Source organism: Ictalurus punctatus, chromosome 12 (genome assembly GCF_001660625.3).
Source record: "Ictalurus punctatus breed USDA103 chromosome 12, Coco_2.0, whole genome shotgun sequence".
NCBI classification, from domain to species: Eukaryota; Metazoa; Chordata; class Actinopteri; order Siluriformes; family Ictaluridae; genus Ictalurus; species Ictalurus punctatus.
Genome location: NC_030427.2, coordinates 2,479,184 through 2,493,541, shown reverse-complemented (window position 1 = coordinate 2,493,541; position 14,358 = coordinate 2,479,184). Strand labels below are relative to the sequence as shown.

At 38.5% G+C, this 14,358-nt stretch overlaps 2 protein-coding genes across 2 annotated transcripts in view; both read left to right on the top strand.

The window, feature by feature from the left end:
- The window catches only part of LOC128634180 (piwi-like protein 1), a 130,972-nt gene that overhangs the window by 16,812 nt on the left and 99,802 nt on the right, over window positions 1–14,358 (top strand). The window lies entirely within an intron of this gene.
- On the top strand, window positions 204–7,974 carry LOC128634189 (TBC1 domain family member 10A-like). Its single transcript, XM_053684452.1, has 3 exons — window positions 204–228; window positions 4,385–4,801; window positions 5,071–7,974. Exons 2-3 carry the CDS (start codon window positions 4,655–4,657, stop codon window positions 5,320–5,322), a joined length of 399 nt encoding a protein of 132 aa, XP_053540427.1. The 5' UTR covers window positions 204–228; window positions 4,385–4,654; the 3' UTR covers window positions 5,323–7,974.

The following is a 14,358-nucleotide window of genomic DNA, read 5'->3' as shown; positions in this document are numbered from 1 at the left end:
CTGAAGAATCTAAGCATGCATCTGTTTTCACCCTTATAGAAAAAGTTTTGCAGTTCCTATCCAAAAGACACCAAGAGCCCAGATGTCCTTAGAAACTAAATGTACCCTCCAACTCGTGGCCTTTTCAGTAACTCGATTCCCAGACGTCGCCACACTGATCACAGTGCATCCTTCAAATCCACCGTGCAACGGAAATGGACCAGTCGATTTAAACGGATTGTTGAAAATGTACGTTGTTCAAGGCATTTGTGGATTTGAAATTTCGCTACAAACCGAGTCTGAACAGTCGCCAGAATCTGAGGCAAAAACACACGAAGGAACGAGATCACGTCGTCATTGCCTCGTCTCTGGTGTTCTACATTTTTGACGAAAGTAACACCAGAGATGCTGCGTTAAAGTGGTCAAGAAAATTACACCAGAGTAAACAAATCCCATTGGGTGAGATTATAAACATCGACTGAAACTCTCGATAGGACGTGACACTGTTGGAGAGTTGCATACGAGCGGACATTCAACAATATTTAGTAGACGCATTGTGGATGTTTTCGTCTGTGTTCGTCTGTAATATACTGGACTGTCCTACCAAGAGTTCGACCACATACACATTCAACTGAAGCTCATACAGTCAGCATACTGAACTCTCCTTTTTGCCATAGTGCGGCCGCTTAACAGGATAAGGCCTCAGAAGTCAAGCACCAGCAGCTTGTGGCTAAAAAACTGCAGCAGAATTGAGCTCGGTTAGGAGGTGACGGGTGACGGAAAAAAGCCGGGGAACCTCGGAAAGGAAAACAGGGCTGTGTTCCAAATCTTCTATCGCCTCCTCTTCAAACTCCAAAAACCTCTGGGCCCTACAGCTAAATCCAAAGCTGAGGAAAACAACCGTTCAACTATGAAGGCCTTCTCAAACACAATGTTTGAGCGAAGGGAGGAAATGATCAAACACAGATCAATTGGAACACAGCCCATACAGCAAAACCGTAAAAAGGTGCCATAGAGTGTAAATGATTCAAAAAGACACAAATCTAAGCCCAGTACAACCAGTTGAACATGAATAACACAAAGCACATTTCACAAGCATGATATCTTTCAAAAATGTCCAAAAGTACAAATTCCCTAATAAAGGAAAAAGACATGTTTGTGCTAACATGTAAGACTTGAGTTTCCACATCTTCCAAACAAGTACACTTGAGCGTTTTCGTTACTGTAAGCTCGGCTCTGCAAATCTGCTACCACTATTGTACCAGTAAACACACAGACAGAGCAAGTTAGCAAAGATCGGTCAACAAGGTTTCTTCAACACAACCACCTTTTGATACACGTACGCTCACTTCATATTGTCAGTCCCTTTTTAAAAGTGAATTAAACCATGAGCAGCTATCTTCTCAAAAGTCTGGTCAATTTCAGAGCACAAAAAAACTGCCTATATACACAACAATTCAGTCCCACGTCTCTGAAAGAAATGCAGAGCACAAATGTACAAATCCCTGCAATTTCTATTTTTCTTACATGTGAAAAGGATGCTTGTAAAAAGATGATAAATCTTCACTGGGAATTACTTTTAAGGTCATCAACAATTCATTTATAAATCAGGGGAGCCTGGCTCTGGTCCTGAATTCCTGTAATCATGCACAGTGTGATGATTTCTCATCTAACACTCCTACCTAATGACCCGAGGACTTAAATCGGGTGTGATTCAGGAAAATTCCCAAACTGTACTGGACTGTAATCTTACAGGACCACAGTAAGGCTTCCCTGCTCTAAAGCGTCTCCTACAGAAATATTTATTTGAACATGATGTGGATAATCTAATCACAGACTCTGGATTAATGGTGCACACAGCGATGCTTTCACACAAAAATGTGATGGACACTAAAAAGCTGGAGCAGCACTAATGCATGAATAGTTTGTCTCGGAGTTTGTACTTTCAGTTAGAAACACATTAAACCTCTGCACAGTTTCCAACTTCATATGAATAATATTGTAAACAGTCGTATTAGTGAGAATGGGGACAAACAGTTAAATATTCACAGAAAGTTTGACTTGGTCACAAAGCAGATGTCCCTCCCCCACCCCCCACTGAGAGCATGTATGCGTTGAGCAGTGCTCCCTCTTCAGGCTGGGAGATGTATCACAGGTTACACCACGTTGTCTTCTGCGGGCGGCTCAGCATTAGGGGGCTGGAGGAGAGTTTGTTGAACTGTAAAATGACATTTTCACTTAGGGGTGTACTCACTTTTGTTGGCAGCGGTTTAGACATTAATGTCTGTGTGTTGAGTTATTTTGAGGGGACAGCAAATTTACACTGTTCCACAAGCTGTACACTCACTACTTTACATTGTAGCACAGTGTCATTTCTTCAGTGTTGTCACATGAAAAGATATCATCAAATAGTACCATAGCAGGCTGAGAGTTTCACATCAACAAAGGTCAAGCGTGCTCGTTAGAATATCAGCCTGGAAAGTTTTCAAATCGGTCTTATCAGTGTTTTTTTGCTCGCTCATTCACACTTTGCATTATGGTTACGATAACAGTCTATCCTTCTGCCCAACATGGAGAAAACTGGCCACGTCAGCCATTTTGACAGCCTGTGGTGTTGTCTGGTTAAAAATGTGTGTAAGTTTATATTCTAGATTATATTTGTAGTACATCTCCTTGCACATGCACTTTTCCCCTTAATAGTACAGGGACATACTTGTGCATGAAAAGCAGATAGAACAGTATAATCAAAGAGTGCGAAGAAGGGGAAAAAAGTAGAGTACTCGTGGCCCCGCCCTCCTTTAAGCCAACCAATGAAAGCAAAGCTCGTTATCAAACAAAATCAAGGTCTACAAAATAACCTGTTGGGAGAACACCACATATAAACACTACACCTTAAAGTGATTAACATCCTATATAAGGTTTGCATAATTATTAGCTTCTCCAATTCAGGAAAATGGGTCAAAAAAAAAAAAGGTCAGAAATTGTAAAATGCCTATCAGGGGGCTGCAGCACACTGACGATCGCAAAATTATTGAGGTGTGACCTCCCAAGAAAAATGCTTTGTGATGAATACTCGACAGGGGGCAAAAAACCGCGGAGAAGAAAAGGCGCTAGTTGACTGCAAAAGACTAAGAAGAATAAAACGTGAGAGAACCCATTAGCCAGCACCGCCACCATGTTTCAGAACTGCAACCTTCCACGAGTGTCCAGAAATACAAGGTGGCAAGTGCTCAGAGACATGGCTACAGTAAGGAAGGCTGAAATACAACCGCCACTGCATAAGATTTACAAGCTGAAGCATCATGACTGGGCCAAGAAATACCTGAAGACCGTTCCTTATAGGTTTCATGGACCGATGAAATAAGAGTGGCTATAGATGGAGCAGATGGACCTTTTCCGTCTGGTTAAAGATGGACTGAAAATGAACTCCCAAATCTACTGCCAGTTTGTAGAAGATCCTTTCTTCAACAATGGTACAGGAAGAAGTCAGCAACGTTCAAGAAGACCATGATCTTTATGCAGGGCAATGCTCCATTCAGCTAAAATGGATCATGAACAGATCAAGAAACTGACATTCAATGGAAGGCTCATGGCGGTTATTGAAAAGAAGGGTGGCTACATTCATCACTGAATAGCTTTGAAGGGCCAAAATAGTTCATTGTTACTTCACTGAATAACTTCCTGAGAAATTACATTTTTTTATTTGTTAAACCTTCTATTTTGTTGGGAAAGAAACATTTAGGATCAACTGAGACCACTGTATTTGTTCACCAATCAAATTAAGCTGAGAAGTACCATTTGCCATGTGTTTGGGTTTTTTTTTCTTTTTACAGGCCTAGTTAAATAAATTGGAATATAGAAGTACAGTAGAAACGAGAAACCGGACTGAATGCACGTTTTTAAAACGGCTATAGTTGTGTATCCGTGGATTGCAGGCGTGAAAAAGTGAAAAACTGAAATCTGACTGAAGCGAATGTAGTTCAGTTCAGTCTGAAGTTGTAGAGGAAACATTCGCACTCGGTAATTTAGTTTTGTAACACCACACAGATCATAAGGTCTGTTAGAAATTATATATCGGAGCTACAAACCCCACCCTGCTCCGCTGTACGAGGCGACTCAACACCGCCATCTTGTGTTTGTGTGTATGTGTTGCTGTGTTCATGAGGCAGTTTTGCTTAGTTTTTTCTTTAAGGTTTAATGTTCTATATTATTGTGAGTGTGTGTTTATGTATTTTAGTGTGAGCTGTAGTTTTGTTTTGTAATTTTACGTGTTTTATTTCTTCCTCCCAGATTTCTGCACTGCACAGTGCATTATTAGAAACAGGGCTTCTCTGTGTAGGAGAACAGTTGTTTTGTGTTATTAACAGCAAGTTATATCGCTTATTGTGAACCGTTATGTGTGCAGGAGGCGGTTCAGCTGGACGGAGAGATCCTGCATGCGCTGTGAAGCGAGTGTGTTCTGTGGCGTATCGGCACCTGGACAAGCACAAGATCGAGCCGGTGCTCTACATGATGGAATGGTTCATGTGCGCCTTCTCCAGAACTCTGCCCTGGGCCTCGGTCCTCAGAGTGTGGGACATGTTCCTGTGTGACGGTCAGACACAAACACACACTTGTCCTTCTTTTCTTTCTGTGTTGATTCTCTCTCTTGTTCTTTCTTTGTGTAGGAGTGAAAATGATACTCTGTGTGGGTTTGGTGGTGTTGACGTCCATGCTGGGTACTCGGGATAAGCTCAAGGCCTGTCCGGGTCAGTATGAGACCATGGAGGTCCTCAGAGCGATTGAGCCCAGATACATGCAGGAGGGCTTCTTAGTGCTTCAGGTAACACAACAGAGAGGAAGAGGAGGAGTATGATGATGGGTCTCTCACTACTGTAACATTTCCTGTCATTACTGTAACTATGCGAGTCCATGCCATGGTGATCAAGCATGTTTTATCCATCATCACCTTCGTATTTCTACAAAATTAGCGTTCATAAATATTTATCATCGTCTTTTACATGACGTTGTAATGAAGCCCATTCTAACACATTAAGTACAGTAGAATGACATTCTATTCCAGTTCATTTTTGTGACTGATTTTTGCTGTAGGTTCTGGAGTTGCAGGTATCGGCACAGGACGTGGAACGTGAGCAACGCACGCAGCTGAAGCGCTGGAAGAAGAAGCGCGGCGAGCCCGGCCCCAAACTCCCTCAGAGAATGCACAGTGCTCGCGCCATCATGGCCACCGAGCCTCATACACACCAAGACCTCCGCCAGAAACCCACCATTATGGTCCAGTACCCATCGGTCCCTGAGGAGAAGTCCGAGCTGAACCTCAGGAAGAAGAGAGGGAGCCTGTAGAAAAACCAAGCCCTCATTCCGAACCCCTACGCGCTACCTGGCGAGTCTAAACCTAGTCAGATATTGGACATACAGCTTCTGAACCAGGAAAATCTCAATCTTGTACTTCCAAATCCACCATCACATCCACCACGGCTCCCTACAATGCAGGAAAATCAGGTCAAAGAGACGAGCACTTCTACAGAGCGACTCGTGCAGCGTCCTCGAATTCCTCCATCGATAAGAAACTGGCGGAATCTATCCCTCTGCAACATCTATCCCTCCTTACTGCTCCTGTACACAGATCACCTTCAGCGTAGCGTCCTCACCTGCTGAAATGTGCTCCTGTCCAATCCGGACAACCTGACCATGATGAGCTCCCTAATAATACATAAAACTCAGCCACCATTTTGGATCCATCTAAACACTCAAGCCCTCTGCTAACGCACAACGCACCTGCCACCCATGACTCGCCTGCTGCTCCCGAGTACAAAAACACTCATTGATTTTTTTTTTTGTTGTTGTGCGTGTTAAACAGTGTGATACGTTGAGGAATTGATTATTGGCACACGTCTACTGAATAGCAAGGATCGTTAAGTCTTTAATGTGTTATAGTTTACACCGGAGGAACTGCAAACAATCTGAGAAAGGGAGAAACCCGTCAGCTACTAGAGGGCACACTTGGTCCAAAAATGTACACACACTCCACAAAAACTCTGCAGTGCCTGAGGACTGTTTACTCGCTCCAGTCTTCAGAAGGGAAGCTACCTACAGATTCACTTTTGAAAGACTTTCACAGGCATCACAAACATTTGTTTATATTACACTCGTATCAATTTGGCAGGTTTTTTTTCTTCTTAATCCGAAGCAACCACCACTTCTTTGTGTTTGTATTTCACAAATTTCCTTACCACATCTTACAAGAGCTGCACGACAATCACAACAATCCTGTACAATAGGCACAGCCTTTTCATTAACACAATCTCAGTGAAATATCCTCTGTCTGTATACTTTACACGCAAACAAAACAACTCAAGCTGAGAACTTTATTGCTGATTCACGTTATACCACACCGCCTTCTAATATAGATCTGATCTATATTATATATACGTGTACCTTAGATAACGCCTCTCTGAACGCCATGGTGGGACGTTCCCGAGTTGAAGTACTGTACAAGTCCTAAGCATTAGATCACCCCAATTACTCTTGTATACTCTTTCCATACCATCGTGATCTTTGCCTGACGAAACCATACACAAATCATAATTGACATTTGGGGCCTAATTCTAAAATCACCACATACCAAATGCACAACCATTTTGTCTTGCTGCCATCACAAAATAATAATGTTTAAACCTTAAGTAACAGAGTCACGGAGGGTGTATATATTTTTCACACTACATGAAGTTTGGGGATCCTTATAGACTGTGGAACAGAAGTGTACTCAGTGTGTCTCCACCGTTTTATTTCATATTGGAGTACAACCATTTTTCTTTTTTACCATTAAGCATGAAACACTTGTTTCTTTTAAAACACCATCTTTAAATGTTTTTCTACCTCCTAACTAAACCCTCGGACTTAAGACACGATCTTTGGAGCTGTTGACGCCCTGCTCAGGGTTAAACAACAACGTCTTTACATTACCTTCATTAATAATTTGTCAATCTATCCTCTTGGTTTTTTTATTTTTTTTTTGGAGCAAAAGTCAGGTCCTCTCTCATTTCTACAGGTCCTCTTGTTATTGAATACACAGCAATCTTCTAAGGGTATTAGGATTTCTCGGAGCAGACATTGTAGCAGATAGTTGCAGAGTTTCTTCTGTGTTTTAACCACAACGTCTTAACCATTATTTTAACACTGAGACACATGACTCCCTTTAATTCGTTAACAAACACATTTGTAAGAATTCTGGTCAGCAAAACCCCCAAAAGAACACCTGTGTGTGTGTGTCTGTCTGTCTGTCTGTCTCTCTCTCTCTCTCTCTCTCTCTCTCTCTCTCTCTCTCTCTCTCACACCCACCCCCGCACACCCACATGGTCACCAGAGGTCATAAATGTACTGCTGGGACACGGGATGTCAAAGCATAGACGAAAGCTTATGTATTTAGCGACAGTTCTGTGTAAGTATCCTCGTTGGCGAACCATTTTCTGAAATCTTGTTTATAGTTTAAACAAAATGCATGACTCTTTTAAAACACCGTCTTTAAAAAAGGTTTTTCACCCTTAAATTAACCTGGTTAGAAGGTAGGATATGTAATACATATTTTCATTTTCTTCAGGCATATTGTCACTTCAGTCTCCACAACGAATAACACCGAAGGTTTTGACCTTTCTTTCAGTAAAAGAGAACAACGACATCATACAGCCTTGAAGGACTGTAGAAATTTTTATTTTATCATCCTAAATGGTTAGGTTTAGAAGGCATGTAATACGCGCGTTTCTTATAAAACACCGTCTTTAAAACGTTTACCTCCTAAAGGGACCTATTTAGAAGGTATGTAAAAACTTTTTTCTTTTTTTTGAACATTTCTTCGGGTATATCAATGTTTTAGAGTATTTATTTCAGTAAATTTTTATTCAAAGTCATGCCAATTTCTCAAAAGTGCAATCAATAAAGTTTAATTTATTTCACAAGCTTACATTCTGCTCATTTATGTTCACATTCAACCATCGTGTATTTTCTAACAGCGGAGCTATACAAAACAAACCCCACAATCTAAATTTAATGTGTGGTTGCAAGATAAAAATTCTAATTTATTGAATTAATTAAATATTTAAAGTTGTACACATTATTTTGATGAGTTGTGTTGACATAATAATGTTGATAATTACATCAACTTAATATTGTGTGTAATTTCTGTGTTAATTGATTTAAAACAAAATTTACGTCGTAGTACATTTACATTTATTCATTTAACAGAGTGTTAGAGGACCTGTAGACTGAACAAATACAAAGGACATTACAATGTGAGTATCATTTCACTTACAATTAAATTCTACTAAAGCAATGAATTTGGGGCATGTTCTCAATAGTGATATGACCAATAGTGGACTCGTGTATAGGCTACACCTGCTAATACATTTGATGGACTATTTTGCACTAGTACACGTAGCTAATGCTAGTCATATTTAGCAGTGTAATTTGAATATCCACTCTTTAGTTTACCGTAGCAGTGGAAAAGAAGGAAAAAGTTTCATTTGACAAATCTGTTCATCTAGAGAGGGCTTTTCATTTGTGCTATAGGAAAGATAAGCATGATTATATTTCTGCTTATTCATGTAAACCTCAACTACATTGTGTAGTCTAATTTCATGTATTGATACATTTTTTATTTTATTTTTTAAAAATCTTTTGTCATTCGCACACGTAGCCTTCTAGCTCCACAGCCTTTGGACTGTGGACAGTAGATAAAAGTAGTAGACACAGTGTGCAATATGTGCAATGTTCAGTACGTCATATAATAATAATAATAATAATAATAATAATAATAATAATAATAATAATAATAATAATAATGAGTCTTTATTGATCACATATACATTACAGCACAGTGAAATTCTTTTCTTTGCATATCCCAGGTTGTTAGGAAGTTGGGGTCAGAGCACAGGGTCAGCCATGATACAGCGCCCCTGGAGTAGAGAGGGTTAAGGGCCTTGCTCAAGGGCCCAACAGTGGCAGTGATGCCCCCATCTTGAATCATATTACCGTAAATACTTAAATGTGCAGTCATTTGTTTCTTTTTTTCACTTTTTTATTCATTTCCTGCTTATTCAGGCTCAGAGTCATGTAGGCTGCATTGAATTTTATTTTCAATTCCCTCATCTCTTTTTCAGTGACTTTATCACTAGCACGTTGCACTGCTTTCACGATTGGGGTGGCACGAGGGGCAGACCTAGCAATGACACAATCCCTGGCGTTCTCATGTTTTGTACTGTCTCCATGCTTCTTTACGGTTTCTTTTTTTAAATGACTCGAACTGGTAATGAACTCTGTTTTACCAGCAATATCTTGTCCTGCTTTAGCACAAAAGGTGCAGTACATTTTCCCTTTGTCATAACGTAACCAGGTGAACTCTTGTAGCCAAGCTGATTTAAACTGTCTTGTCGGGATGAGAGCTGCAGAGACTGGAGAAGACTCAACTCGCTGCGCTTGGCTGTCATCTTCTGTGAAAGATTGCACACCGATTGAAACGGGCTGGGATGACTCAAATGTCACTTGAGAACTTTCACTGGTCGAGTTGGTCTCAACATCGTCGGCATCTGATGTAGAGGAGGCAGGGTTTGGACAGGCAGGGGATGAGGAAAAAGTCTGATATTTTTCTTGTCAGCTGACTAACGTTAGTTAACTACGCAGTTAGCTAGCCTACATATAACGGATAAATTCACATTCTAACAAACTAAACCACATCAAACTAAATTAAACACCTTTAATAAAAAGGCTCAGGCAGGGTTAGGTTAGGGGATGACTCAACCCAACACTCATTGGTGTGGGAGGTGGCACAGGCACAAAACCTTGTCCTTCATTCTGTATATATTTCTCTATATGTATTTAACATTCTATGAGAAAATATCAGTTGTATAAAAAAATGGAAAAGAAATTATATATTTTTTAAAATCTATATATTGTGTTAAAAACGAATTCTGCCACTTTAAAAAAAAATGAATTTTCATGAATCTCATGAAAATGAATCACATGTAAATGAATCAACGTAAATGAATCACATGAAAATGTATCACTTGAATATGAATCTCATGAAAATGAATCATACGTAAATGAATCACATGTAAATGAACCATATGAAAATGAATAAATAAATTAAAGACTTTAAAAGAAAATCTGTCTAAATGTAAGACGTTCTAGGTGAGGTTAACTATTGGGGGTTGGAGGATCAGTTTAGAGAACATATTATTTGTTTCTGATGGTTAAGTTCAGGGTTAGGGTTGGCCCCTGAGTTTCAACATTTTAAAAAGGAGTTTTTATTGGTTAAAAATTAGGTGATTAGAGTTTATTGTTTGGGTAAGCCCCTAGATTTCAAGATTGAACACTGCATATATGTAGCTTATTACAAAAAATACAAATAGATCTACCACTTATGCTACTTCTGTACAGCGTTTGATGCCTTATGCTTCATGAAAGAAAAAGCCTTTTTTCCCCCCACACGGAACAGCTCTTTTTCTAGACATGTGGGTGGCTCTTAAAAGAGCCGCTGTGTTCGCGTCGTTCGGTGTTAGAGCGTTTAACCGCCGAAGCCGTACAGAGTGCGTCCCTGGCGTTTCAGGGCGTACACCACATCCATGGCGGTCACGGTCTTTCTCTTGGCATGCTCGGTGTAGGTGACGGCGTCGCGGATCACGTTCTCCAGAAACACTTTCAGCACACCGCGAGTCTCTTCATAGATCAGACCAGAAATACGCTTTACACCACCACGCCGAGCCAGACGGCGAATAGCCGGCTTGGTGATCCCCTGGATGTTATCGCGAAGCACCTTGCGGTGGCGCTTAGCGCCTCCTTTGCCGAGTCCTTTACCACCCTTGCTTTTTTTTTTTTTTTTTTAATGAGTTTTATTGAAATTATACAAAATTCACAATCTTACACAAGTCATATTCAGAAAGAAAGGGAGAGAAAAAACTTACATAAAGTACAATTACACGCAAATAGAGTCCCACACTGAAGAGTCTTTAAACCAAGATGTGCTGCTTTTAAGTCTTCTTAGCTCTTTTTGAATGTCCTTGAATACAACATCACTGGATATAAACGTTTGATTTATAGTCATTTTGGCTCTTGTTTTCCAGAGTTTAGATTTAGTCAAACATATTATGAACCAAATGAAGTCATGCTGAGTCTTGCTACAATTTTCCTTAAAAATGCCATAGAAAATTGAGTTCATATTTATTTCTATATTGAGACCAATGATTTTTAATTTAGCCCATGTTTCTTTAGCGCGATAACACTCTAACAGGAAATGTTCGAGTGTTTCCTCTTCATTACAATTAGGCATCGGGCATTTACTGGTTTTTACAAAACAGCTCCATTTTACAACCGCTCTTACTGGGAGCCTTCTTACAGCGACTAACCAAGTTGTATCTCTCAGGTGTTCAGATAGGATTTTATTCTGTAAGTTTTGGAGACATTCTTTGTTTTGGTCTTCCTCCAAATTTCTGAAAGCCACAGGGTTACAATGAACTCGATCAACAATTAAAAGATATATTTCTTTGCTCGAGTCTTTCGCCCAATCGATGTTTAGATCTTTAAATTTGTCAGTGAAGTCGGAAAACATCAGTTTATAATACGGAATTCCTTTCCTCGATGGACCTTTTTTAGATTTCCAGTTAGAGATGTTCCCTATCCATTCGGTTTGCCTGGCAATACCACTCGCGATGATTTTGCACACTGCTATTTTAGTTTTTAGGGATATATCGACAGCCCCAAGGCCTCCCAGTTCCCTTCTCTTAAAAAGGAGCTCACGTTTTGTAACCTCACGAGTCGTATCCCATATGAAATTACAGCATATTTTATGAAGTCTTTTTACCCAAACTTCTGTCGGAGGTAAGATGCATGATAAAAACAGTATTTTTGATAATAGAAAAGTTTTAATAATATTTATTCTAGTTTTATAACTTAGATTACATGATTTCCATTTATCAATTTCATCTTGTATTATTTCTTCTTTTTTTGACCAGTTATGGTCGACACAGCCATTATTATCTATATATATACCTAAAACCTTTAATTGCTGAACTTCTGGGACATCTATGGGAAATTTGTTTTTTTCATTTCCAATCCAGACACATTCCGTTTTAGCTTTATTTAAGGAGGCTCCAGAGACTTGCTCATACTCGCTAAAATATTCAAAGATGATGTCTAGTTCTTGTTTAGATTTCACAAATACAGTTATGTCATCAGCATAAGCAGAGATCACGACTCTGTTCTTTCCTATTTGAAGACCTTTAAGTCTATGATCATCTTGGATTTTTTGTACAAGTGGGTTTATAGATAAAATATATAGGGCTGCACTCAGAGGGCACCCTTGCTTTACACCCCGCATAACTTCAAATGGTTCAATCAAAGAACCGTTAACATTTACTTCAACCGTCGATTTAACATAAAGGCATTTAATCATGTTTATGAAATTTTCAGGGAATTGATACAGTTTTAAAATCTCCCACAAATAGTCTCTTGAGATGTAGTCAAATGCTTTTCTTTGGTCCAAAGCCACAATGTAAAAACTGTCACCATTTTTATCAAAAACTAGTTCTCTTAATGTGTTCAAGTTGTCCCACATAAATCTTCCCTTTATTGCACATGTTTGTTGTTTAGCTATTATTACATCCAAATAGTCACTCATCCTGTTCATAATGGTCTTTGCAAAAATCTTATAATCGACATTCATTAGGGTGAGATGTCTCCAGTTGTTGATATCACTCATTTCACCCTTTTTATACAACAAGGATAAAACGCCTTCATAGAACGAGTCATGCATGTAACCTCTAGCGATCCCATCATTGAAGGCTTGCGTTAATATTTTAGCCAAATCTATGGCGCATGCATGATAAAAATCAGACGGGAGACCATCTTTCCCTGGAGACTTTTTTAGATTTAATTGTTTAATGGCATTAACAACCTCAGCCTCTTTTATTTCCTCACCTAAGCTCTTGGAAGGCGGGTCAACACTATTTTTTACATTCAAAAAGGTTTTTAGGAGTTTATTATCTATTTCAATTGAGTTGTACATGTTTGAACAAAGGATCCGAACAGCATCTCTGACGTCTTTAGGATTTTTCACTATAGTTCCATTATCTGTTTTAATGGCTTCGATATATTGGGCTTCTTTCCTTTTATTAAATAGTGAAATTGCTTTTGTTTGATTTAGAAGTTCATCGGAAATTATTCCTGCTCGGACTTGAATGTTCAGTAAAAACTCACTATTTAAAGTTTCTATCTCTTTTTTCAAATCCTTTAAGTTGTTTTCCTCACTTTCATCTCTTGTATTTTTCAGTTTTAGGTTTATATATTGTGTCATAATTGTATTGTACTTCTCATTTTTTTCTTTATTAAAACATAGACATTTGTATTTAAGAAATTTTTTAATCTGAATCTTAAAAACTTCCCACAAATCACAATAATTGGTAGTGAGGATATCTAAAGTTTTAATCCTATTAATTTCTTCTTTTAATTCCATAATCAATAAAGGACTTTTCAAAATTTGTGTGTTTAATTTCCAATAGTTTCTTCTTTATTCATTTTTAAATCTAATGCCACATATAACTGTCAAGTGGTCCGACTCAACCAAGAGTTTTGTTGTATAAAATTTTGCCTCAAAATTATTATTAATATATATCCTGTCAATTCTAGTTTTACATGTTTTATCAAACCTTGTAAAGTCCACTTTCTCTGGATATAATGTCCTAAATATGTCGGTGAAATGCTGTTCATTCATTATAGATTTAAGGACACCACCTTCTCTCCTAATTTTACATATTTTGGAAGAAATTTTATCATTATCATCTGTGATTGTATTAAAATCACCGCATACAATGGTATAGAAACCGACACACAGGAGCATTTTAAGCTTTTTAAAAAGCCGGATTTTACCAACAGTATCCTGTGCTGTGTATACATTTATTACTCTAATTTTTTTTGTGCAATAAAACACATCTATAAACATTAATCGACCAGGAATTATTTCACGGCTCTTAATTATTTTAAATTTATTGTTATAAAATAAGGTCGCAATACCATCAGCTTTACTTTCACCTATTGAAAAGATTGAAGGACCTTTGATCCATAAACTTTGAGCGTCCTGTACGTCTGCAAAACTGCTTAATCTGGTCTCTTGTATACATAAAATATCAACATGTTCTCCACTCAATATATTTAACTTTTTCACTTGATTAATTTTTGCCTGAATCCCTCTAACATTACATGTGGCAACAGTTAAATTTGAAAAAACCATAGAAATTAAGATAAGAATCTTCTCCGATAGATATTATTGCATGTCCATTAGTCCACATTTTCTCAACATTATCCACATCATTTAACCTTAATTCCTGCAGACAT

What these genes read in the sequence shown, in the direction of transcription:
- LOC128634189 (XM_053684452.1), top strand. Translation starts at nt 4,655, where the DNA reads ATGATACTCTGTGTGGGTTTGGTGGTGTTGACGTCCATGCTGGGTACT. An exon ending in AGGGCTTCTTAGTGCTTCAG is followed by an intron (nt 4,802 to 5,070) that starts GTAACACAACAG and finishes TTTTTGCTGTAG; the next exon opens with GTTCTGGAGTTGCAGGTATC.